General features: G+C 40.4%; 1 protein-coding gene across 4 annotated transcripts; it reads right to left on the bottom strand.

Annotated features, from left to right (window-relative positions):
- Positions 1 to 5,672: 5,672 nt before the first annotated feature.
- LOC111610373 (cell division cycle-associated protein 2-like) lies at positions 5,673 to 26,701 on the bottom strand. Of its 4 annotated transcripts, none has more exons than XM_023344334.1 (14): positions 26,439 to 26,701; positions 25,871 to 26,054; positions 24,249 to 24,385; positions 22,469 to 22,616; positions 21,927 to 22,072; positions 17,095 to 17,215; positions 16,518 to 16,822; positions 13,802 to 13,853; positions 13,635 to 13,709; positions 12,863 to 12,984; positions 11,803 to 11,859; positions 11,491 to 11,583; positions 7,145 to 7,319; positions 5,673 to 6,991 (listed from the first exon to the last, which is right to left on the bottom strand). In XM_023344334.1, exons 2-14 carry the CDS (start codon positions 26,052 to 26,054, stop codon positions 6,177 to 6,179), a joined length of 2,430 nt encoding a protein of 809 aa, XP_023200102.1. In that variant the 5' UTR covers positions 26,439 to 26,701; the 3' UTR covers positions 5,673 to 6,176. The 4 variants fall into 4 exon arrangements, with proteins under 4 accessions (XP_023200102.1, XP_023200103.1, XP_023200104.1 ...); XM_023344335.1 differs by having other exon boundaries at positions 11,491 to 11,562; XM_023344336.1 differs by having other exon boundaries at positions 11,491 to 11,559.

Below are 26,701 nucleotides of genomic sequence, written 5' to 3'. Positions count from 1 at the left end.
TTGTGACCAGAAGTTTTCATTTTTCCAACTCTGACATGAAAGCTGAAATAACTTTGGTGTCTTAATGATTTATTCGAGCCGTTCTTTCAGGATAGGAGCTATTCTCTGCCAAACAACTTGAATTATCTTTTTTAAAACAAAAGCAAGGTGGACGTGTAATTTATAGGGCATTTTCTCTACTATGTACAAAAAGCTTACGTATATACATACAGTAGGGATGGGAAGTATTCAAACCCCTTCCATTTTTTCACTCTTTGTCTCATTGCAGCCATTTGGTAAAATCAAAAACAGTTCATATTATTTCTCATTAACGCACACTCAGCATCCCATATTGACAGAGAAAAACAGAAATGTAGAAATTGTAGCAAATTTATTCAAAAAGAAAAACTGAAATATCACATGGTCATAAGTATTCAGACCCTTTACTGGGAGAGTTAAAGTTAGCTCTGCTCTAGCTTAGTTTGGTTTGCTTCATTTAACACTTACTCATTGACATGGCTGACTTCACTCACTCCTCCAAATTAAAACTATTAATTCAGTTGTTTTCTACAAATAGCATTCTTCTGTCCCTTCCCTCTTTTTTTGTCAATCCTTGAGCCATGTTAAGACACACGGTGGTGGCAGCATCATGCAAGAGGCCTGCGTTCAAGCATAATACTGATGGAAGATGATGACCTTCATTTCCTTCAATCATGACTTCATTTTTAAGAGCTGGTTTACGCATGGATGGAGCTGGATAACATTCAGATTTTGTCTTAATGTTATCCATTGCCAGGGGTGTCACTATATTTTAAGGTTGGGGGGGTCTTAGCCCCCAGGAGAAGCACAGGGTGTGAGCATCTATATCTACAGTATATCTAGCGAGTATAAAACTTCTCAAACAGCACCAGAAGATACAATTTGATTCAATTCCACTTTTTTAAATAGTGTTCGTGGTAATAGAAACCTCCTCTACTACAAAATATGTATTCAATTAAAAAAAAAAAAACATAACAAAAAACCCACCAAATCATTTAGAGAGACTCCAGCATAAAACAGGTCTATTTACGGCACTGATGTCGTTTGTGTCTTCGCCAGGAAACCAATAAATTAAAATGATCTCCAACAGTGACACACAAGAAGGGGCTACATATTAAGCCGGAATGATGCCAAACATTTGCTGAACTGACGGCGACTCGTTTGGTTTCTCTTCAACCTTCAGTGTTGTTCAAACTGACTGAAGATCCTCCCGGTTTAGAAGCATTTACCTATAACATCATATCTACAGGACTGTGAGCATATGCAGACTTCTGACTGCAGCTGTACTGTGTTTCATGGCAAATAATATACAAGTGTCGCTCGCTCATTTCGTGCCTCGCCTCCACGCTCTTGAAAACAGAATCAGCAGCGGCACGTCACGACAGGACCGAGTCACAGCCAGTCCACTCGGAGGCGACTGGCCTGTGAACTTCCCGCTCCGAGGTCACCGCGAGGTCAACTCAACTTAACCCCGCTTCTGGCAGTCGGCACTGCTTCTCCCCCCGAGGCTGTGAGTCCTTCGCTGACCCAAAGAATCCCAGAACAACAAACCCTTCTTCTTTTTTCTTACTCCGAGCGTGGGGGCCTGGAAGTCATCACTGATACTGGCAACAGTCGAGAGAGCTTGGAGGTCATCAATAACGACTCCATTTACTTAACACCGACCCAAACACCTGCTCATTCATCACGGCCGACACACGTCAGCCTGGTTCATTTCTCACACGGGGAGCCGGTCAGCCAGCGCAAGTTCTCGATCGGGTCACCTCCGGGGACGGGTTCTCTGCAAGCAGAGCCGGGTCAAAGACACTGCCTGGCGGTTCTCCCCTCGCGTGTTGGCTGCGTTTTTTCCCCGCACGGCGGGGCCAGATTGCGCCTCGTCACTGATTTCCCTGCGTAGTCTGACGAGCCAAATTCAGCACCGTTTATATTGTTTTGACATTACAAGCAGGGGCGCGCGCAGATATTTTTTTTTTGGGGGGGGGGGCAGGTGCTCGAGTGGATGGAAGGGGGCCACCTTGTGAGGAGTAGAGCCACCAGCTGCCTTAGCTGGGTGAGATTTAGTACAAACGTCTGGGAGTCTGGTTGTGCAGACCTTTAAAGACAGAAATGTTACATTGGGCCACACACACACTACATGGTAAAAACATAACAAGTGAAAAAGCATTTTGGAACTGCGCTTTTTATTTTGGTCCACAGGTTCTCTAGCAACACCTACTGTCCATCTGTGCCTGTCCCTGATTGCAAGTACTGTGGCTTGTACCACGCACAAACAGTAATAAGATGGAAAATAAATGTCTTCTGTTATAATCAGACAAATACCAATATGGTAAACAAAATAAAAAATAAATAAAAAATGCCAATGTGTTTCCATTACGATCTAGGCTCTGCAGATCTTCTCCTTGCAGTCAAATTTGGATTTGCTTCAAAAACAGGGTTCGGTTTGGAAAACAGTTTTAACTTAGACTTTAAGAATCATGTTTACAAATGTGAAAATGCTAAACAATACCGACCAACTCCCGAGCCCAAATCTGTTGTAAAAAAACCCCAGAAAGGTTAGAGTCAACAGCGTCGCGAGGACCAAGAAACGCAGTGAAACACGGCGATGGCGGTATAATGCTGTGGTGATGCTTTTCCTCAGTGATGCGAGAGGAATGGAGGACGGAGGGTCGGAGAAAACTCGCCCACATTTACAAAAGACTGGATGTTCGCCTTCCAGCAGGAAAACGATCTCAGTGGTTTAGTCAAAGCATATCCACACGTTTGAACGGCCCAGTCAAAGTCCAGACATGGATGGGACTGAGAATCTGTCATGACTGGATAATTGGTATTCACAAAGGTTTTATGTGCCGTCTGATGTAGAAGAAGCTATGGATCAAAGAAGGAAGTTCCAGATGTTTTTGCTGTTGTGGCTCTGCACACACACACACACACGCCACACTTTTCAGCCACTTCACCGTGATCCACTATTCTGTGTTGGTATATTATAAAATAATCCTTAAATAAACTTTAAATTATTATACACTGCTATCATTTTGGCTAATATAGAAATGATTGCACTCATCCTGTAGGGATTTGAGTTAGCGAAGTGGAATGTACTGAACCATAAGTAAAAACCTTGGTGTTAAAAAAAAACTCTCTACTGTAAAAGGAACCGTTAAATTGCTTAAGTAAACAATTTGGGAAATATAACTTTCTATTATATTATAAAACTGGGGGTAAAAACACACCTTCATCAACCTCCTTCTGTCTGAAAGAAAGAAACTGTCGGCCTATTTGTTCACTCGGTTGCTCACAAAGCGGTGAAAATAAGTAAAAATTTGCACAAAAATAAAACCAACTTCCAAGTTTATTCAATTGAACATTAAATACCTTGTCATTGCAGTGATTTTTTTTATATATCTTAGGTTGAACAGCATGTATGGTTCTAAATAAAAGAAACAGGCAAATTGGGAAGTTGCCTTATAAACTTACCAATTTTCCTCAGCTTTTCTACCCACAAACGTTTTTATTGAGATATTATCTGACACAGGATCACACTATTACTTTATGAGTAGGATTTTGTGATTTATTTTTTCCCCCCCCCTCCCACACAAAAATCTAAAAAGTGTGGCATGGATAGGACAGTCATAACTCTGCTACTCCTAAATGAAATTCAGTGGGGGATGGTGTGTTCAGGTGATGTGATGCATTGGTTAAGACGCAACATAATGCGAATAATAAAATCAAATTTGGCCTAATCCGACTAGAGCACCTTCTTTAAAAGTTTTATTAGTAAAAAAAAAAAAAGAAAAACAAAGTTGATGTACCACTTGAAGATACCCAGGGAATGTTTGAGTGCAACAACAACAACTAACAAAAAGGGAAAAGTTCAGTGAACTGCACTGCTGTTATTGGGGGTATATGTCCTCGCTGCAGCGGCTGCTGTCCAGAGCGGGTCTAAACCAATCACAGCTGTGCGCACACAGACTCACTGTGACAGCAGAGCAAAGAGTGGAGCTCGAGGGTCTCTTGCCTTTGTTTCGGCGCCCTCCTCCCGCTCCGTCTTTCACTCCATAGGAGAGTGGCGTTGAGCTTAGAGAAATAGCCTCTTAGCATCAATAATAGAGGCTCACCGCAACGAGCTCAGAAAGGCCAGACAACTTAAGACCATTCAGTTACTAATTAGCTAATTGAAACGGGTCTCTAAATGAGGAGGCTCGTGTAACTTGGTGCTTAAAATGAGGCGGAAAATCAAGCGTACAGTGTGCAAAGCGGCGCGGGGCCGCCCCAAATTTGTCAATTGCCCTCTTATCCCTGAGCCTATAAAGAGCCGATTTATAGTCGGCTTTTATTTTTCGATTTCTCCCTGAACTAGTTAGATGGTGACCCCCCTCCCCCCCCTCCCTTCAAACCCCCACGAGGTCAATCCCATGAAGTTGTAAAGTGAGATGTAACCCACATTCACGAGGGCCCCGGCGTTCAGAAAGACCGGGAGAGGAGGCAGAGAAAAACAGAGCGGGAGAGATTCAGTGGGAAGAAATAGACTCCATTTTTTTGTAAGTCCTCCCCTCCAGCTGTCACCCCACTCTCCATCCCATGGGGGGTTGCCAAGGTGACAGGAGGCCACATGTCTTGGGGGCGTCGTTTTTGGTCAAAGGACCCCATTGTTCTGGTGTTAAGCCGTCTTCACTATGCCCGTCTGCCAGGGAGAGGGGGCTTCACACTGCTTCCACACACACGCACACGCGCATGCACGCACTCCCTCTCCCGCGCTCTCAGACGGACAACACACACCCACTTGTATGAGACGTGCAGCAGTTCGGTTGTAGACTTCAACACTAGAAAAGTTTCGTTAAATTTCAAAGTTAAAAATGACTGAAACTCGGGGCGTCGTGTGGCAACCCGGTTTACAGAGACCATCGACCTCGAAGCGGCCGCGAAGTTCGCCTCCCATCATTGGTTCCTTTTGCCGCAGGTCTTTCCCCCTTTCCTGTGGGATTACTGTAAAATAAAGGCCACTAAAGACAAAAAGAGAGAGAGATTCAAACACGAGGCCAACAAATGTTAAAACCTTTTATATACTATAAGTAAAAAAGTTATTCCGCATCAACTTGACATAAATTCAGCACCTGAGACGTACTTAGCACACATTTTATAGTGGTTTAAGTTGGGGTGCAACTCATCAAAATGTCCACAAGATGGCAGTGTTGCTACACTGCATCCACATACCATACATTACGGCTCATGATTGTGTCCATCCGTCTTCCAATGGAGGGACAGAAGGGACCTTGGCACACACACACACACTTACTCCGCGGAGCCAGAAACCTCCAGTGTCCTTCAGCCAAGTGACTGACTTGATGTAAAGGGAGGTAGTCAATTACCCCATGATGGATAGATTACAGTCATGCATCATTCGGGAGGATGTGGGGGAAGCCAATTTCCCGATGTGAACTGAATTTGAAACTCAATTTGTTACTGCTCCCTCTGTTCTTCTCAGATAGATGGATCGGGAAAGCGGCGAGCAGCTGAATTGAATCTATAACTGGCGGACGGTCGGCGAGGTTACGGGTCAATACGTCTCCAGTCGTTTGGCCAGTTTGAAAATGGAAATCTGAGCAGTCATTTACGAAGCAGTTTGTTCGGCTAAAGAGGAAGAGGTCTGAGGCGGTAAGTGAGAGGAAACACTGCTTTACTGGAACTGGATGTGAACACACAGATGGAGAGAAGCAGCTGGACTGTTTTACATATGGACACTTTCTGGATCAAGAGCAAAAGATGATTTAAAAAAAAAAAGAAGCAGTTTCACATTTGAGCAATACAGTTTAAAAGAAATAAAATCACAGATCCCACATATTAGCAGTAAAGTCATCTTTATCTGTCCACAGAGTCGGTATTGACTAGAAGATGCTTGATCCAGTGACTTCAGAGTGGGACAGAGGGGGGTCTGAAGATGCACTGTGATTACCAGCTGAGTGGGTGATATTGATCAGGAGGCGGTCAGCAGAGATCATTGGGCTCTTAGTGTATTGACCGACTTCATTACTCGAGGGAAACTGAAGCCAGATCAAATAATTCACAAGGAACAAAACTGTCGATGCTTTCCAACTAATGTACAACAATCAGTCTCCTTAGAGAAATCGACTTGATTCAAGACAAACGGATCGGAGTCGTAGAAATTATAGCTTCCCTGGTGTCGGCTGACTCGATGAGGAGTCCTGCGTCTCCTCGGGCAGAGCCGGTTGGACAGGCAGCGCCGAGCTGAGCCGCCTGTGGCGCGTCCTTCTGCGAGTCTCTTTAATTGACTCGGGGGAGGTGTGAGGCACCCAGGTGAGTCCGGTGCTGCTGTGCTCGGAGTTCGCCTGGTTCCTCAGACTGCGGCGTACCGTGCGCTGCCCTCTGGTGGCAACAGGTTTGAAAACGTCCTCAAAATTAAAATCAGCCTGCCAAGGGGGGAGGTCCACATTGGGTCCCCCTTCCTCCTCCTGATTCCCATTCCCCTCGCAGTCGGGTTGGTGCTCCCCTGCCTGATGTGGTTCCAGCAGGGCTGAGCTCCTTCTGCCTCGTTTAGCTTGTTTATTTGCTGTTTCTGCTTCGCTGGAGTCTTCATCTATAGGAGCGTAGCTGGAAGTTGGTGTCAACATACTTGCGTCGTTTTCCGATTTGCTTGAGTCGGTGCAGAGAATATCAACAGAGGGCTCCTCAGGGTCGGCTTCACGTTGCTCACTCTTGGCGAGCATCGACGGAGTTCCCTGTGAAACGTCAACTTCTAATTGCTGCTCTGTGATTTCCTCCTGAAGCACCTCGCAGTCAGCAACACTGACCTTTCTCTTCTTCCGTCCTGTCTTGGCTGTAATCCTCGGCTGCCTGTTGTCCCTCCCTGGACTACAGCTAGGAAGGCTGACAGATTTAATGGTAAAGTTTCCCTCTGTGCAATCCTCTCTATGTAGAGTAACATTTGGCATTTGAAGGTTGATGACATATCCTTGTGTGGCTGTTTAGAGGGAAAAATAGGGAAAATCTTAGCACTTTGTTTCACTTCTACCTTTTCTGCAAAGGACCACAAAGATTTCTCGGACTCTCCTGAACCAAAAATACACAAACACAATCAGTAACTGCAGCTAAAGATGGATATAGCAGATTCTACCTGTGGGGCTCTCAAAGGTCTGCTGTCCAGCTGAAGACCGCTGGATGAAGGACAGCCTCTCTGTGATGGGACTCAGGGTGGGGTTCTTGGAAGCGTACGCGCGTGAGCCGTACAGAGAGTAATCTACCTTCTTATTCCAGCGGCAGGCGGCTGAGGGGGCCACCTGTGCACAGGCCTGTCATGATAACAAATTTTGCTGAGCGATTAATTGTCTCAAAAATTATTGCGATAAACGATAATATTGTTTGAAGACCTTTTTACACTGATTTAATGGAAATGACGTAATAATGCATGTGATTTCCTGCTAAAGATAGATACACTTTATTTTCAAAAGAACACTAAACACTGGAGCTGATGAACAAAATAAACAAAACAACCAAAATCAAAAATAAAATGGATTCTCAGTCTCCACTAACAAAAAATTTACTTGAATAAAAACTAAACAACATAAAGCCAAAGTGGAAATAAATACTGCATTCAACCAAAAGAGTGCAGATTATGAAGTCTGTATATTATGTTGCCCTTCAGTAATAATTAGATTTAAATAGAGAAGATGGGCACATCGACTACCTGATGCAATAATTCACACTACATGATTTTTCCCTTACGACAATCTTTGAATGTCCAACGTTCTAAGATTGTTGCTTGCAATTTCGTAACCAATCATCCTGTAGTGTCTCCTCCTGAGTTCTGCAGGGAAATCCCAAACAGCTGACACGGAGCAACCCGAAGTCCAGCAGACATTGGAGATGATATGTGGAAACAACATTAATGTATTTTCAACATGCAAAGAATATAGAAATGATAAGAGGAGGAGTTGGAGCGAAATCGCTACCGCAGTTGATAAACCCGGTAACTTTTCAGCTGTTCTTCGTTAACGTGACGTAAATAGGTTCTAATGATTTTCATTCAGTCAGGACTTTACGCTGACACCAGCCACATGCATTGCAGGTATATTGTAGTAAAGCATTGATTAATGCCTGGTTTTAAAATTAGTTCACTGGACTTGTAGCCATTATTTTGTGCCCATTGTTGGACACCACACGGCAGGAACGAACCCGATCGAACAGTTATACCTAGGATTTCTGTCGGCTAATGTGTGATCTGTCAGGTTTTGAAAATGGGCCGACAATCGGCTGACAGCTCTAAGATCGTGTCGTGTGCGCTGGGCTTTACACTAAGGAAATGAGGAAGGGAGGGTCAGTGGAGAGCACCGGAGTTGAGCCTTTTTTCATTCAGTGTCATCAACAGAAAGAGAAAAAGGCCAGAAGAAATGATAAAGTCGATAATTAGGTCGATAGTTTTAATTTATCGTGCGATTAATTGAATTATTGTTTATTGCAACAGGCCTACCTGTACAACAATGTTAGGAAGAAAGAAAAAAGAGGTTAATTCAGCAGTCTACCTGCTGAATTAACCAAGTTCATACCTGGTCAATATGAACTTGTGTCGTGAAATGTAGACCTCTAAGCTCTTTTTCAAACTGTTTTCTTGGTCTTGTGTTGGTATTGATGGGTGTACTTGCATATTAGTCTCTTTAGTGGACTCCAGGATGAGTCTCTATACACTGCCACCTACTGACAAACTAGTGAAAGTTAACAGAAAAAAATTCTACACATTCAGCCAGAAAAAATAAATATCTGAGGTACTTCTAATGGCAGAATTGGGTCATTTTAGTTGTAATGTTGTGTCTGCATCTTGGATTTTTTTGTTCTTTAGCTGTACTGAATAATTGTTGTAGAATTAGCAATTTGTCAATACAACAAATTTTCCATCATGCATCAAAGAGCTAGATCAATTCAACATTTGTTAATATGATAATAATAGAGCCACAAGAGATCACTTAAATCAATTTAAACAAGAACAAACTTATTTGACACGTTTATGTTGATTTTAGGAGGACAATGGATTTTAAAATCCAACTCTTTGTATAAATGACTTAAGCTTTTTAAGCATTTTCCAACAGCATAAGCTGAATGAACAGATACTCAATTGAATTTTATCCATTCATTTAGGCAATTTAGGCCAAGATTCAGAACCAAAACTTTAACGTAGAAGTATCCACGGACATCTTACTTTATCTTCTATATCGCTACATGAAGTAGTAAATGTAGCAATTTATATTCTTCCTAAAGTTCTGTTCCATAGTTGATTAATGTATATTTTACACTTTGAAATGCAGTCAGACTCTGGGTGAAAAAAAAAAAAAAAAAATCTCATCACAAAACGATTAATTACATGCGCAACCATATTCCTGTGATAAAAGCCACAGCTGCCCTGACACTACATGCCATTTCAAAACCAGTAGAAAGAGCAGATAATGGATCAACAGAGGATTGGGACTGGATTCTTTTTGTTTATACAGGGTTGGCTAGACTGTTTCCACGGTAACATTCAAGCGATTTTCAAGGTAGGTTTTCAAACTTTTCCAGCATCACACATTGGAGATTAAAATCCGTTCAAATGAACTAAAAAAGATAGTTTGAATTCCCTATTATATGCTATTATTTATCAGTTATTAATAATGTCTTGTGACAGCATTCAACAGTCTAAAGCAAGGTAACAAGGTAAACTAAAACATAACATAATTTTATGTCTCATAAAATGTTGATATTAATCGGATTTAACTTCAGACAGCGAGAGGGGAAAAAAAAGTGTCTGTTTTTGTTAGGTGTGTAAAAATATATGGTCTCAACTGCAATAATGCTTTCCAAATTTTGGACTGTTTACAGAATCCAAGCACTTTTCAAACCTCAGAAACACCCAGCTGAAATTCAAGCATTTGCATGCTGTGACGAGTGTTATTCAAAGAAAAAACCTTGCATGTGTCTAATTTTTGACTCTATGAGGGTTAAGGTTGCCATGTTTTCTTTACTTGTTTGACTGAGTGGAAGACTGTCAAATTTGTTGGAAAATTGAAAGGATAGGAGAAAAAGCAAAACGTTCTTTAAGATTAGCTGAGATTCCTGCATTCAGAGGATTTACTTTAAGTTGGAAACTTGAAGTAAGTTTCCAACTTGCTAAGTTGACATCGTGACGTCACGTAGCAGCGGGACATCACTCTTACAACATCCCACCACGCAGCTCCCTGCTGGAGGACAAAAACTGTTTGTTGACGATGACCACCATTGGTTTTACTGTCAAGTTGTCAACATAAGACAATAAATCTTAAACATACAGGTGACATATAAAAGAAAAAGGGATGCAGTTCTTTGCTTCTAATGATCAACACTGCAACAACTAGATAACAAGGTCAGGAAAAAGTTAATTAAAACAAGAAAACAATAGCGAGGGAGAGGGAAGTAGCTATGCTAGCTTGACTTTGACTACCTTAACATGTATGTGATGCAGAATTTGGTGTGTTTTGGTTATGTTAAAATAAAAAAGTTATCCACACAAACCTTCAGACAGATCATCAGTGGAGCAGGTGTTTAAATTAGCTAATCAACCACAGTTGTGTTCAGGCGATCATTTATTAGCAACTGCAAAACAAACATTAAGCCTGAAAACGTAATACTGTAACAGACTGAAGGTTCTGTACTTTGTTTGGGAAATGCTTGCATGTTTTTTGGTGTTTAATACAACAAAAAACATATACCAGTGGAGCTGTTGTCAGCTGCTATGGCAACAGGTCTGCGTGTAGCGTAGCTGACACAAGGAGTGAGAAAAAGGAGGAATAGAAGTGATTTTGAGGTATTCTTCAACAGTTTTTCTGAGTTATTTTTCCCTTTGCTGGGGCGCATTGCACTAGATTAATAATGTGTGAAATTTCTGGATTTAAATGTGTCTAAACATGCAACAGAGCTCAATTCAATGCTGTTGAACGTAATAACCTGGAAAATGTAACCAGCGTTTTTGGTACAGTAACCTCCAGTAAGTTTGGCTTTCCTGTACAGTCACTAGTTTTAGTGACATATTTAAAGATGTTTTAATATGGGCAAAAAACAAATGTAAAAAGGATCAACCTGAAAAAGGTATTTTTAGATCTAGCACGCCTGCAAGACCCTCCTTTTTTGAACTCCTCACTGATTTATGCATTCCTTGCTACGCTACTGTAGTAAAAAGGAAAAATACCAAAAATGTTCTGGCGCTCCCAGTATAGTTTTAATTTGACATTTTTGCCCCTCATGTCAAGAGTTTGGACACCTCCGCTCTACATTACAGATCTACGGCAATCTATGCTCGGCTATAGAGCGATAAATACACATGTAGGTGCGATATATCTCCCTCCTAAACTCGAGCAAAGTAAGTCGGAGTGAGATCGCGCACACATCAAGTCTATGTCTGGCTTCCGGCGTTATGTGTGCAGAATCCTCAGAGAAGAGGAATGTAACAAGCAGACCCACCTTCATCTTCCTGCAGGCCGACTTGGCAGCAGATCGTGTCGACCTCTTCCGGGGTTCGCAGTCCTCTGGCTGCTGGAGGAACAGACAGTTGGCCTGAGGATACAGCATAAGCACTGAGTGTCTGCCGACGCTCTTCCACACACCGAGTGGAAGTTTTAGAGCGTGATAAGGTTCATATCCAGAAGGAATTAAGCAGTAGATTAGATGGGAGCGGGCAATGACCCCTGAATTATTAAAAAGTTGATCTTATTTGGCAACTGAAGAGTTCTACAAGTAAGAATCAGGGAGAAACAGTGAGCGGTGGAAGCAGACCTTTCTCTTTCGCTTGCCGGGCCGAGCTCGAGGCTCGCTTTCAGACGACTCTTTGTTCTGTAGAGAGACAGATTCACACGTTTACAGACTTGTTAAAAGCTTTGCTGCTTTGTATTAGAAAAAAACAAAAAATCTATTGTAAGAGGACAAACTTTGTCCAAATAAAAACTTTAAATGTAAGTAAAGTTTCATGTGTTCATGCACTTAATAGAAAACTGATTTCTCCAGTATTTTCTCAGCTGCAGAAAATTGGCAGCTTCTTGTGACTGACTAATGCCATCATTTTTTTTTTATAACTACACAGTATTTATGTTGACATTTTGCCATTACTGTGCAGAATTTTTGTTCTTTATACAGTATTCTATCTTTGTGTGAATCTATTTGTTGTTGCCTGTCACTTTGCTGTTGTTGCACAGAAATTTCCCCATTATGGGACAAGATATGTTCTTTTCTATTGTAGTTTTCACTGAACATGTCAACATCAGGGTATCTGCAGGCTTCAGCAAGTCAAATTTAAGACTTTTTAAACCCACTTTTAATGAAATTTAAGCTAGAAAAAAAGAATATAAATATGGCACACAAAAATGCTAGCTAGCAAAGGTATATTAGCAGCTAGATACCAGTAGCCTCGACTGCCTCAAGTCACAGAACACAATTAAGATGTCTGCACTTAAACTTTCGCCTGACAGAAAAGTCCCACAATGAAGAAAATAGCTGTATACAAGATTAAATAATCCTGTAACGACAAAATTTAAGACCTGTAATTAACGTATTTAAGGCCAGCCTACATTTTTAAATGGCATTAATTGTCAATAAATGGATTTAAGACTTCCTGAAATCCGGGCATGTTCAGCAGACACCCTGAACATGCCCGTTCAGGGTGTGAAAATGTTAAAGTAGAACCATTTATAAGACGTGGAACAAATTTGGACTTTGTTTTTGCTATCCCTAGCTGGATTAAACATTTACAGTTCAAACAATCAGATAAACGCAATGACTTCACCCAGGCTGCTCTTTCACAAATGCTTGATCTTGACATTTAGTCAGGATGGGGTCACACCTTTGCTCTGATTCTGTTTGTGGACTGGATCGGAGTCAGACTTTCAGCGTCGCCGTCAAGTTGATTCTCCTCAGCCTCTGACTGATCTGCCTGAGAGGTTCGGTTCGGTTCCGAGGCGGATTCTGAGGCAAAAAAAAAGAAGCAGCAGCAAATCGGCTGAAATAAGCTTTAAATAACTGGCCTTCAGCTACAGTTGATAATGATTCTAATTTCATGGACGGTTACGATAACAGTATGCCCACAGATATTGCACAGCTCACGTAACTGCTAATGCCTTATATACGTAGGAAAGATGGTGGCGATTAATAAGAACAGGATGCAGCAGGACAACAGCCATGCATGGAAAATACTTTCATATTTCAAATATGAACACATCAAAACGTTCCACCAACTATTTGCTTTTCAACTTCCTTCAACGCTGAAAATAAATGCATAAATAAATGAACACAAGCCTCCTAAAGACGATTCTGACAAATAAAAATAAGCTGAAGCTTAAAAAGGCATCAAAATGCTCTGTATGCACTTTAAGTGAGAAGTAAACAACGTAGCAAAGAGAAAGCATCAAATAGGATTATGTCAAGGGGAAAAAGGAAAAGTCTGCTAGTCACACTTCAAACTGGAATAATAACCTAATAAAACATATGATCTGTTTGTTTCCATGCAGCCACTACCTAAGAGAAGCAACTTAAACAAGAGTGTCAAATCCTCCCATTCCTCCGATTTAATTATTGTGGCTGAGATGAAAATGTGGAAAGTATGAGAAGCAGTTTACCTCGCAGATGTTGAGAGAGCGACTCCTCGTGGAAAGCCATGTTTAAATTTAACGGCTGAGCATTAAAAGGACAATCTAGAAGTGCAAAGAAAAGAAAAAACAAACATGGTTATCACAGACAGCAGGACGAAAACAAGAACATCAACATCAGAAGAGTTCTACTCAACCTGCTTCACTCGACACAGCCGAGTCCATCTCCTCCATGGCCGGGAAAAAAATCTAAGAGAAAAAATAATTTGAGTACTTGTTTAGCTTTAGGCTTTAATGGACCTTACCAAGCTCCGCCCACAACCGACCCAGGTGACCAAAGCCGCGCCTTGTTTCTATGTAAACATGACTGGATTAGTGCATCATTTCTACTGGATTTTCACAATATATCAGCTACTAAATGGACAGAGGAACTAACAAGTTCATGTCATCATCTGGGAGGAGGTTACTGGTTTCTCAGTCACAAGCTGGTTGCAAACCTGAGGCCAGCAGGTGTCAGTCAGTTATGGTAGATCTGACATTTGGTTTGATGACGTCAATATGAGAAGCTACAGACTGATAGGAGGAACCAAAGAGCTCTGTAAAGGTAAAGGCAAATCTTCTGAAGTTGGGATATAATTAATTTCATTTCACATAATTACCGTGGTAGAAGCCATTTGTTTGTTAAAATTTTATTAAATATATTTGTTTTATTTAATGTTTGTTGTGAATGACGTAAACTCACAAACGAACGAGGTAATTAGTCCAACGTTTAGAAACTACAGCGGCTGTAATGAGCCACAGCAAAGGTAAACAAAGGTAAAATAACCCGAACAGATGATCAACTCAAAACCACTCCTACCTTTTTACTCTCTCTCTCTTTGTAGTTTAAGCACGCCTGTTACCATGGCAACCGCCTGCGCCCCGCAAGACGAGCAAAGATTGCGTTAAAGACAAAACATTCAGTCTGTTACGATATCAAGTTTCCAGGCTTGATATTTATTTCTCGATTATTAATCAGCGCTTCCCTGAACACAGCGATGGTTGATTGACTAGCTGTACTTGGTGCTAACGTGGCTAACACGAGCAACAGTTTAGTCCAAAGCCTTTTCTGCTAAAATAAAATCTTTAGTGTATGTCAGATACAGCGGTGGTCCCCAACTTTTTTAGTCGCGTGGACCGGTCAGCCCTTCGCAAATCTTGCTGCGAACCGGGGGGGGGGGGGGGGGCAGTACAGTGACCCCTCGTTTTTCGCGGGCGTCAAGTTCCAAAAGGAACCCGCGATAGGCGAAAACCGCGAAGTAGGAACCTTCATTTTTTTTTTTTACAATTATTATACAATGAAATATTCCATAATACATTGAAACCAAAGAACAAAACCTTTTAACAGGCCCAAACATTTAACAAATAAAAAGTACTGTATAAACATTTTTTTTTTTTTTTTTTACAAATAACTACTGTACTGTAAAATAATAATTTTAATATGAACTGAAGGCGGATTCCCGTGCCCGAATTGCGGAGATCAGCGCCGCCCCACCGCAATCTGAGTCATTGGATTAGAACGGGACAAAATATTATGAAAAAAAACAAAACAAAGTACAGTAGGACAAATAGTGACTCGTGTGAATCTTCTGACTGAGCCGCTGCATCCTGACTCCACTCTGTAGCGGGTTTTTTTTCTTCTTCTAAAGCCCGCTGTGCAGGTGTGTTTTTTCGAGAAAAGAACATAGTTATCGGTAGCTGTTGTCGCTCTTTTTAATTCTGGGCAAAAAGATTCTTATAAACCGACATGCCACTATCGATTATGTTAAATTTGGCAAGCCGTTTTACGTACGTGTACATATTAAACCGCAACGTTGTTGACACACAGGTAGAGAAGAATCGGAGAGACTGTTTAGCCAATCAGAATGCAGAACACAATGCACAATCCGCGAAACAGAGAGACCGTGAAAGGTGAACCGCGAAATAGCGAGGGTTCACTGTACTCCGATGTTGTTTTGTTACTCATTCTGCTGCAAGTTGGCTCAATTTTGACGCGCAAGACGTAACCGGTAAAATCCGGGTTAGGATTTTCAAAATAAAAGACCCGGAAGTAGTTCATTATTTTTTGCGCGGCCCGGTACCAATTGGTCCCGGTGGGTGGGGACCACTGAGACACAGTATACATTGCATATTGATCTGTTTAGCTAACGTAAGACTGTGTAGCAGACAGGCTTCAAGGTGTAGAAGTTGTATCAGTTCTGCCATTATGCTGTACTTAGCTAACGGGAAGCTAAGTGTGTTTGTGAGACGGCCACGCACGTGACCACGTAGAATGGGCATCAGCCAATGAAACGCGCCCCTGTGGTAAGGTCCATAGAACAAACGTCACAAAAGCTATTTTAAGAATTTAGTTGTTAGCGTGGTCACCGTTATAGCATTAAACAAAGACTATTTTGGTGTGTTACGGTAAGTTTTATTGGACGATAAATTGTCCCAGAAATTATTTCAATCAACAATGATATAGTTGTTTTGAGACCAAACAAACAAAACAACTAAAATCAGCCGTAATTTCATAACTGCTTTTGAAAAAGAAAATCAACTTCACATCAGTTCGAAATGCCAATAGATTCATAAACACAAAAAGAATAGTTTGTTCATGATTTCGGCATGTTTTAGTTAGCTTTTACCACATTAATTACCATTTTCATTTGTTTCAGTAACCGAAAATACTTTCTCAGTTTCAGTTTTCGTTAGCTTTAGTTAACTACAATAACCTTGGGTTGTACTGAGTGTCAAAGGTTCACCTGCTTTTCTACAATATTAAAAGGAAGCGTTTCTGTAACGACTGTTGTCCAAATGAAAATGAATGATTTTAATTTATTGTGCGATTAATTGATTTATTGCTCGTGGAGACAGGTTTAACACCACACACACCTTTCTGTCCTCGCCGTCCTCTCTCTCCTGCGCCACTCTGTGTTTGCCAGGCATTGAGAACGTGGGAGAAGCACCAAACCCAGCGAGGCTGAGAAGCTCCAGCTGGTCTTCTGAGTCGCTCCTCTGCGGTGTCTTCAGCACCGAGCGCGGCTGCAGGCCCCCGCCGGGAGTGGCCGGGAGTGCTGGGGTGCCCCCCTTCTTTAACGGAGTGCTGGGGGGCAAGTTCTTATCGAAGAGCTCGGGAGATAAAGGACCCCCGAAGCGCACCTGCTTCTTCTTCACTGCAAGTGCCCCGTCCGCATTTACTGTAGCAAAGCAGCGAAAGCTTAAATTTACAAACATTGCTGCCATTTTTTATTTCAGTGTAAGAACTTGTGTACAGCTGAATCTATCATTTACTAATAATTGTGTGGAAACAAGTCAAGTTGTACAGCTTGGTACATAACAATGAAGCCCTGCAGACAAGGCTAGAGTAAAAAAAAAAAAAAAAAAGAGCTGCACTGAGCATTAAATCTCAAAGGCTAGACTAAAACAAGATCAAAGGCCAGCATCCCTCAGTGTGTGTGTGTGTGTTTACCTGGGGATTTCATCTCTAGTAGAGTAGGAAGAGAGGGGATGTGGAGGGGATGGGAGTCTGAAACGGCTGAGGGGTCGTCAGAGGGAGGTCGGCCTGAGCTTTGGTGTTTACAGGAAGCGTCCTGTTAGCAGGGAAAGTGTGGGATACTCAGTGAATCTGGGCTGCAGTTGAAAGGACAGCATGCTGCTGCTGAATGGGAGTCTGCTTCAGGACAAAATGGTTTTATTTAGGGCCGCCTCAGAACGCCAGAGGCAAAAATTATTTTCAGAGCGCAGCCAAAGATAAATTGTCAGCCAGTAAGAGTTATCTCTGATGATAGAGCAGTAAAGGCATCACTCCTCACTAAGTAAGCGAAAGAAAATTTGGCTGATGCAACAAAAGCCTATAAGCAAAAGCATTCCTGTTTCTGTCACAGCAGACTCATTTCTTAAAAGTGCATCTCTTAAATATGGCCGCTGGCAAATAAAGTGTTTCTGCAATATGGTGTCGACACTAAAGGGAGTCGCGTTTCAATCATTCCTTTCCTTTTGCAGATCATCCACTCCAGACCCGTTTGGAACATCGGTCTTCCTCTCTGGCTGCCAAATGCTTCCACACCCTAATGTGGGATAAGATAAACATTTGCTTATATACCAGGAGTCCAAACTTTCTGTACACCAACACGTGCGTTTGCATTGAGCATATAATGGCGCAAATTCGAATTACGAAAACAGATTTTGAAAAAACTCGTGTTTTTCAATATAAAGTTTGTGTGTTAGGATGAGGTGTAGTAGTAGCAGTATTCAAGTTTGTGTATGTTACAAACTGCAATGGATACACTTCTCACATCATAAGTCATGTGATCAACAATCGGATTTTACTACTGGCAGAAACCACAAAGACGACAACAGGAAGTGGTAGGAGGACGACAGCACGGCATGTTTTTAAAAAATAATAATAAATATCGCATGAACAAACTTAATTTAATTCTTATTTACTGGAAACGGCGCAAAATTGTGCGTGTGTTGTTGTTTTTTTTTGCAATAGCAGAATATCGAAGTTTTGCACGTGTTTGGAATGGAAACACAGCTAGTGATTTCTTTAAAAAGAAGAAAAATTTATCTTGATCTCAAACACTGAGATAAGAGCTGCAGAGATAGCTCAAAAAACAACAAACTATTTCCATCTTCTTTTACTCATGGTTCCTTTTCTTTTTCGTGTGGCGATAAAGGGCTTGAAGTGATTTCGATCAGGATGGTATCATGTAAATGTTTCTGTCCTTCTTACTGATTTTAATCTGCCCACTTCCCATTTATTTCTCTTATTTTCAGATTAGACACTTTTATTTAATCTCTCTTCTGTTGTTTTCCCCCCTTTTCTTGGGTAAAGGAGCTGTGGAATTGGACTGTCTGATGAGTGAACCTCTTTTCAAAACAAAACTTATCAAAACAACTTTGTGGTTTAATAGACAGTTGTCATGGTTCATCCTGTAATCTGAGTTACATGTTCTACGTTAATAATTTCAGAAAATTTGGGTTGGAATTTTTGTTCTTTAATTTTCACAATGTCAAAAGTTTTAAGAACACAGATTGTTATGGATCCTGTAATTGTTATCTTTGGAGGCTCATATTCTCAATATCAAACAACCTCTTTAACAGCAACTCTCTTTTTCCCATCTGTTATTGCGTCTGTTGTTATGGAAACCACATAAACCACCATCCATCTCTGCGCCTTAAGGATGTTAAGTTGCTCTTTAAAATTGCAAAAATTAATTATTATGCAAAACGGCAATTCCAACAGATTTTTTATAAATGGCAACCATTTATCAAATACATTAATTCTTTAGGACCTCTGTGGTGTGTTATGTTGCATAGAGTAACTTATTTTCCTCTAGGTTCTTTTCTTAGTATGAGACTTTGGTTGCTCAGGGAACGAAGAAAGAAAGGAAAAGAAAGAGAAGAAAAAAGAGAGAAAAAGAAAAGAAAAAAGAAACTGTTCAATTAACATGCCTTTCCTTTTGACGTTTAAAGAGAAGAAAAAGAGCAGGTTTAATTAACATGGCTTTGAGGTGTTCTCTCTCTTGTCTTCACACTATATAAATAAATGGATTTGCAATCAAAAGTAAATCAGAATAAAACAAAGAAAGAAAAAAATCTTCAAGAGATGATAAATCCAATGAAATCTCTTAAGATCAACTCTTTCATCGACAATAACACAACTCAAAACCAACCATTTGAGACTTCAGACTACAGTGTAAACTAATAAACCAAAAACAAAACACATTCAGACAAACCTGATGAGCTGATAGATAAACACCAAACTTTCATCAGCAAATCATCAGAGTTTCACCTTTAAACTTGTTCGTGGGCAGTCAATGCTATTCTGTGTGGAAGTTGGAAATGTCAGCCTGACTGTGACTGTCACAGCAGCTCCACCACCACATATGATCGACATCCAGTCTGGAAACCTGAATGCAGACGAAGAGCTCAGTGACTGGGACTCACTGAGCTCTGAACACAAGACACCCAGCTGCAAAGTGGCCATAGAAATGATGAGAGCACTTGGACCTTTTCATCTCAGATTAAAGCAGGAACAGGAAGGCAGGAGAGGAGGGGAAAACCACTTAGAGTCACAGAGCTGACATGGCAATATTTCTAAATATGGAGTACTCTTTCTGGTTCCCTGCATGACTTCACAGCTGAGCGCTTCATAGAAAGACATCACTTGATCTTATTCTATTAAAGCAAGGCTCTGAAGTAGAGCAGCGGTGTAAAGGTCTCTGTAGTAACACCTGTTATGTAGCTGTAGCTAAATCAGATTTTACTAAGTGTTTTGCTCCTTGCTGATGCATAGGTGTGCTTAGTAACCCTGAGGGATCAGGCCTATAAATACTTATCTTTTTACATTTACCTTTCTGCTCTTTGGCTGAATTATTACAGCTTGGTTGAACCTGATGCACATGCCACCATGCAGAGTGAAAGGAGTCTCCGCGTTAAAAGCGTATGCAGTTCCAGAGATGACGCTACGCAAAGGTTGATTGGCACATAACATAAAGAACAGAGCATGAAAGAGAGCAATAATCGCAGACTGGAGAAGAACAAAAACACAACAGCAGCAACAGGCGTCTCCTTTGACTTTCCACAGCAGATGAAAGTAAAAGCACAAATAATGGCTTTAAACCGAGCAGAAGTAAAGGAACGCTTGCAGGACTGTTGGTGAAATTGCACCAACGAGCCAAGGCAGATAAGACACTTGCAGCACTAGAACGAGGCAGACAAAGTGACATGTTGCTACTGTCAGGCTTCCTCACCTACGACAGTCGATTCTCACTGTGACAGCAATGTCATCCAAACACTGCTGTTTACTTATTGGGAGATGAAGATGTAAATGTTCCAGATGGATGTTATTGTTTCTGCTTAAAGACTTTGAAAAGCAAAAAGTACAGTTTGTGCTTTCTTCCATAGGATTAGTGGATTTAAGGTTAAGCTGCTAACTGAAATACAGGACTCTCATTAGTCACACGATTAGACTTATACCTACTAACCTGCAGCTGTTAAAGGAGAAATTCACACAGAAACAGAATCTAAAATGAATCCATACACAGAATAAACACACAGGTAGAAAACTAAATGTTTTGGAAATGGGTATTATGGCAGTTTTTATCATTAGTTACATGATGGACATTTACAATCGCAAAAAACTACATGCCAGCAAAACTAAATATAAATATATTTAATAATATAGCTGAATGCAGTTATTGTGAGAAGCCTGTGTTTGTTTTTTAAGAGATTTATGTTGGTAAAATAGATGTGATTAAATGTGTTAATGAAAGTTTAAATATCTATTGTGAATTGCTGTTAGTCATCCAAAATGTTTCATGCTGGATCCATCATTACATCTTACTGTCCTAACAGACTGGGCACTCTATTAATGAATCAATCTATAATTATTACTTTCAGACAGTAGTTGATATAGTCTCAAAGTATATTGCAATAAAAAAATGGGAACAAAACATCTTGAAAAGCTTGATAAAATGACTAACTGCATAGCAGCAGAAATTCCTGTGGTGTTGCCTTGGAAAAGTTCAAATGAACCTGATAAAACGACAAAGTTTAGATAAAATTTAATTTAGTTTAAATGGCATAGACATAAGTAGGTTATTATGTATTGTATGTATTTTACAGGGCTAAAACTACAAGTTAATACAAGAAAATAAAGAGAAAATTTCTATTAATGTAAATTTATTCTGTGAGACCATTAGAGATGTGACGTATTTAAAAAGCGACCTCTAAAGTAAACCTTTTTTTTCCCCTTCAAACAGTTTGGAGTAATAGTGTAAATGGGACTTTTAGATGGAAATCACATTAACAATTACATTTTTTCAATCAAGTTATATTTTGAGACAAATATTATTTTAGAAAACGACTGAACTGCGCTAGTTGTTTTTTCTTTTAAAGCAAACTTGATTTGTTTTCCTAAAGTTTCTTCCTTTATGGAGAAGAAGTTAATCACCAGTCGTCTTAAAATAAAACTGTCTGTATAAACTCCAGGCTGTTGTTAGGAAAAAATTATTAAAATCCTCCCCTCCCAAAAAAAAAACACCTAAATTCAAATATCCCCAAAAAGTTGTCACTGGTTTTAACATTTGCTTGTGTATGAACTATTTTGATTAAAGAGTTTTTATTTTTGTAAAACCAGCCTTTTCTATTTAATAACTGGACAATACCTCTCGCAAAGAATCGGCAAATCAGCTTGTTTTTTTTTGTGTCACCAATAGCTTTCATTTAAAAATGATGTTGCTTTTATGTGAACAAACAGTAGTTATGCAAGTGTGTGTGTGAGAAAATGCATACCTCCTGTTCCTTCAAACTAGAGTGATGGCCAGAGAAATTCCCCTCTCTAATCTCCACGCTGCAGCCGTCCAGGGGGGCCGGCCGCCTGGGTTTGCTGCCTGCAGCTGGTGGGTTGTTCTCTTTCTCTTCACTACAGCTGAGCCCATCTGACAAGTTGGAAAATAAACAAAACAACACATATTCAAAAAGTGGATAAATTACATAAACACAGGAAACGAAAAGCAACCTGGGGGACGTCAGCATCCAAACAAAATGAAACCGTTTTATCAAAATGACTTTAAAACCCCTCAATTAGAGGAAAGGCAGATAAGTCTCACTTGTAAAGTGGCCTATTTACAAAGCTTGGCCGAGCTCAGCAGAAACGATTGACTGTAAATGTCAGAGTGAGACTTATGCAGTGCGGGGTGTTAATCCGAAGCTTTTGAACTGTGTCTCCAGACATTAGATAGAGAAAAGAAAAAAAATAAAATAAAATCTTCCTGGCGTGGATCTCCACAGAGAAACAAAAACTGCTAATCCTGCAGTGACGTGGGCCGCCTCACCAGACGGACATTCTCTGGTGGAGATGCCTCCTGCGGCGTTGCCGCCCGGCGCTGGGGTCGGATCGCAGCCGTCGCTCTCCGCCACGTCCATCAGGATCTGGAAGGAGGCCATCTTTTGCCTCAGCGTGGAGGCGACCCGGGGGACAGCCTGGGGGTTGGCATGGCAAAAAAATTTAAATAATAATAAAATAAGCACATCTACTCAGTGATGCAGCTTGGCAGCTCATAAACTTTTGAAATGACCAAAGTGTTATTACTGAGAGGGAGCACATCTATCACTCACACACACACACACACACGCACACACACACACACACACGCACACACACACACAACCCTGGTTTGCTTAAAGAGAGCCACTTGAATATTTTTATTTCCTCACAGACAGCGAGTTAAATGCAATTAGAAAAACGTCTCACTTCGCTTTGGTGACTCACCCCGTGCAGAGTGGAGGACTGGTAGCTTTCAGAGAGAAAAAAGCTCCAGAGTGTTGACAGAAACTTTTTAAAACTCTTTTTCAGCATAATTCACTTCTCCTCTCTGCCATATAGAAAAGTCATGTTTCAAAACAGTCGCAGTGGAAAAACTAAATGATTAAAATGCTAACTTTTTCTTAATCATCAGCACATCAGAGCAGATGAGCAAATGTCATTGGGTGACGGTTTCTGGTCTCCACCTCTTGTCCCTGATTGGCTATCTTCAGCTTTTTTTTTTGTAGGTGGAGCAAAAAGTGTTAAAGTTTCTAATTTAAGTATTAATCAAAACCAATTTGTCAAATACCTTTCAGTAAAGCGCACAAGCATTAAAATTAAATATTGTGTCTCTCCAGAAAGCACTTCTCTAAAAATATAGATATTCATTTTATAAAGTAAAGATTATTATATTGGTTAATTTCACATGGTGTGAAATATGTCAAGATTTACAGAGACTTAATAATTCATTTTATTTGTTACTTCTTTTGCTTTGTTTATTTACTTTTGGATAGATATTTAAAATGTCTTCCAGTCCTCGTGTTAAATGTTCATTAGAATTTAAAGTTTATTGATCTTTGATCATTTGCATTATTATGTCATTTCCATTATATTACTTGAAAATGGTATCAAAACAACAAAATTATCGCAGTAACTTCTGGGACGATTTATTGTCCAACAAAATTTGTTATTGTGACAGGCCTCAGTGTTGCTTCACTTGTGTCAAACCACTGAATCAGACATGTCTGAAGAGTTTATCTGGGCTAAAGACAAAAACAGCTGGACTGTTGCCCAGTGGACCAAAGTCTTCTTTTTAGATAAAAGTCAAGTTTGAATTTCAGACACAGAATCAAATTCAAAATATTGAACTTTTACATGTAATTGTGATTTTTTTCGATGTAGCTGGCTATGTACTGGCTGCTCCTTAGAGGTATTTTAAACAGAAACTCAAAGGTTTCTGGGATCAAAGCCGGTTGGGACTACAGTGTTGTGTTCACATGCTGCCAATAAGACATGGCGATAACTGCAAATTTATAGACACAAACCAACCTTGTGTCCATGTTCTGGGACTAAAAAGAGGAAAACCTCCCTCAGTAATTCAAACAATTACTCATCAGCCACGCTCTCAGAAACGTCCATCTTCTATGTGACTTAAAGGTTCATTCAGCAACAGGGACTGAAGTAACCCTGCACTAAGGACACTGCTGTGTGCAGGATTTAATGTCCCTACGCAGATGAACAAATGATTAACACGAGAGCAAATGGGTGCAAATGTTCCGCTATCTAAGCGCGGCGTTTATCTCGCCCACCTCTGGGGTGTGTGAGGCGGGCGGGGTCTTCGTCCTCTGCTGGGCCCTGAAGCGGATGAGGGAATTTGTCTCCGGCGAGCCCCGGGCGCCGACATTGGATCTCCGCCGGGTCTTTATCTGTGCGAGGCGGGATTTGTCTGGAGGAGGAGGAGGAGAGAGCGATGACACTCAGCTGGTGTCAGAAGGGACATTACACAAATTCTCTTTTCACATTAACGACCCATCCTCGTACAAGTCCCAATCGTTATTTCTATCTCATGCAGGCTCCATAAACCATGAGAGGGATGGATCCGGCGACACTGTTGGCTCCCGGATCATTTTGCGATACTGGTTTGTTCAAAAGCAGGACACATTAGTTGATCATATCGTTTAGCATTTATCATGAAAAGTTTTGATTGATCGACATCTTGATTAATTTCAATTAATGACGTTAAAAAAAACCAAACAAAACTGATAGTGTTATCAGAAATATGATATTTACTATCTTCTCCACTACTTGTTCCACGAGAGTATCAATAAATATGAGTAAATTTGAAAATATGATTAAATTAAGTACCTGTATGCAGATTTGGTGATATAAATAACAGTTCTTTAGGTAAGTAGCGTCCTGAAGATGCCCATTTCACATATGAATGTTTTTCAATAGAAGTTCCATAAGCTGGAATATTATTGAAAAACACATTTATCTTAAAGACTTTATCACTAAATGAAACATAATATTCATCAATTACACGAAGATGGATGTTTGAGATCCGTTCAAACATCTGTTAATGATGATCATTTCCTACTTACACTTAATGAAACATGACATTTAATGTTAGACTTTTACATTAGATCAATAATAAAATATTAAAAACAGTAATGGAGGATTAATGAAAAGTGTGTTTAAGACCTGCTTAGATTTTTATTTTTAAGGTACCTTTAATTTAACAAACAATACTCATGGGGATGTATATTATTATTTATTAAATATGACTGTACAGTGTTAGGTTTTCCTCTGTTTTATTCTGCAGGCAAAGATTCACTTTTGGTGAGATGTTCAAAGCTTAGAATGTCGTTTTAGAAATTACAATTTGAGGACGCTCAAACTAAAAGGTGGTACAGTAAATGCACACCACACTTTTCAGATTTAAACAAAAATTTTGGGGGGGTTAAAAAAAAAAGAGATTGTAATCAACTCCACAATTACAAGTTGTTTTGTGTTGAGGTTTTTTTTCTACTGTAATAATATACAGAAAACTGTGCAACACTTCTGCAATGCACTGCACGTAACTACTGATGAGGCTCTGCTGTTAAAATGGGTTTATAAACGGCTCTACTAAGGTAAGGTGTGTGTATAGTTGTAGAAGATGGCGTGTTGCTGCAGTGAGCTGGATGTGATGTGCTGCTTCACATCTGAGTGACACATTTTCAGCCGAGGCGGCTCATGTGGAGCCCTGTTGCTAAAATTAGGTTTCAGACATTACATGCTGCCAGGGATAAAAAAAACAAAACAAAAAAAAAACTACATGACATCCTGCTAAAACTCTGATTTCTGCGATGATAATAAGAAACAACATGGCTTTGGATCGCGTGTGGATCATACACTGTCCTCGAAGTCAACAACAGATCGGGCTTCTTACCTTTACAGTTTGATGAGGATGGAATAAAACTCTCCACAGAGATGCCGAACTGACGTGGCGTGAGCTCAGAAAAGTTTAAGGGAGTCGAGATTTCATTCATAACAGCAGGAGCGTCTTCCTGTGCGGGAGACATGCTCTCCTGACCCCCCACTGGGACTTTAGTGACTGCCTGATATGTAGACATCTGTTGACAAAATGTTGGCGCGTCACATGAGGAGCAGGTAAACGTAAAAATGCATCTGGACGTTTTTATTTATTTTACTTTTTGCAATATTTATTTGCGTATTGGGCTCAATAGCTTCTAGAAAAGCAGACAAAACTTTTTCTTTTTTTTTACAAAACATGGTTCTAGAGTAACAAATACGTAACATACATTACAGGCGAACAAAAATACACAGTACTACTGAAAACGTATGAGTTGCAGCTAAGTGTTTGTAGCCGGAAGAAACTCCAATAGCAAAGCTATTAGGCAGCGCTACCTAGTTTTGACACTATGGCCTGTAACAAGTTGGCGAACTGCAGCAACAACTGGTGAAAACAACTCATTAACAGCAAGTGAAACTCTTACCTTAAGCGTCCAACTTAAAACCTATGTAAAATCTCCTAAATGTATATTCATATACGGTCGAAAAAACTAACAAATATTCTTAAAAACTTTGTGTAGCAACAAGGCATTCAAATCGCCCTCCACGGTTGAGCTAAGCGCCACTGATAGATCCCTCCGCGGAGCAGCTAATACAATTCTTAAGCAGTACACTGAAAACCGGACATAGTATATTTTACTACATCCTCAGGTGACCTAATTACAGCTCGGAAATAAGCCTACACAAA

This window comes from Xiphophorus maculatus, chromosome 12, assembly GCF_002775205.1.
Source record: "Xiphophorus maculatus strain JP 163 A chromosome 12, X_maculatus-5.0-male, whole genome shotgun sequence".
Lineage (NCBI taxonomy): Eukaryota > Metazoa > Chordata > Actinopteri > Cyprinodontiformes > Poeciliidae > Xiphophorus > Xiphophorus maculatus.
Note: the sequence above shows the minus strand (reverse complement) of the source record. Positions and strands in the feature narration are given on the sequence as shown.

Excerpts from the sequence above, each read along its gene's own strand:
- LOC111610373 (XM_023344334.1), bottom strand. The coding sequence starts at position 26,054 with ATGTCTACATATCAGGCAGTCACTAAAGTCCCAGTGGGGGGTCAGGAG. Across the intron at positions 17,216-21,926 it reads CTAGTTTGAAGGAACAGGAG|GACGCTTCCTGTAAACACCA; the intron begins GTATGCATTTTC and ends CCCTGCTAACAG. Across the intron at positions 13,854-16,517 it reads AGGACGGCGAGGACAGAAAG|ATTTTTTTCCCGGCCATGGA; the intron begins GTGTGTGTGGTG and ends TTTTTCTCTTAG.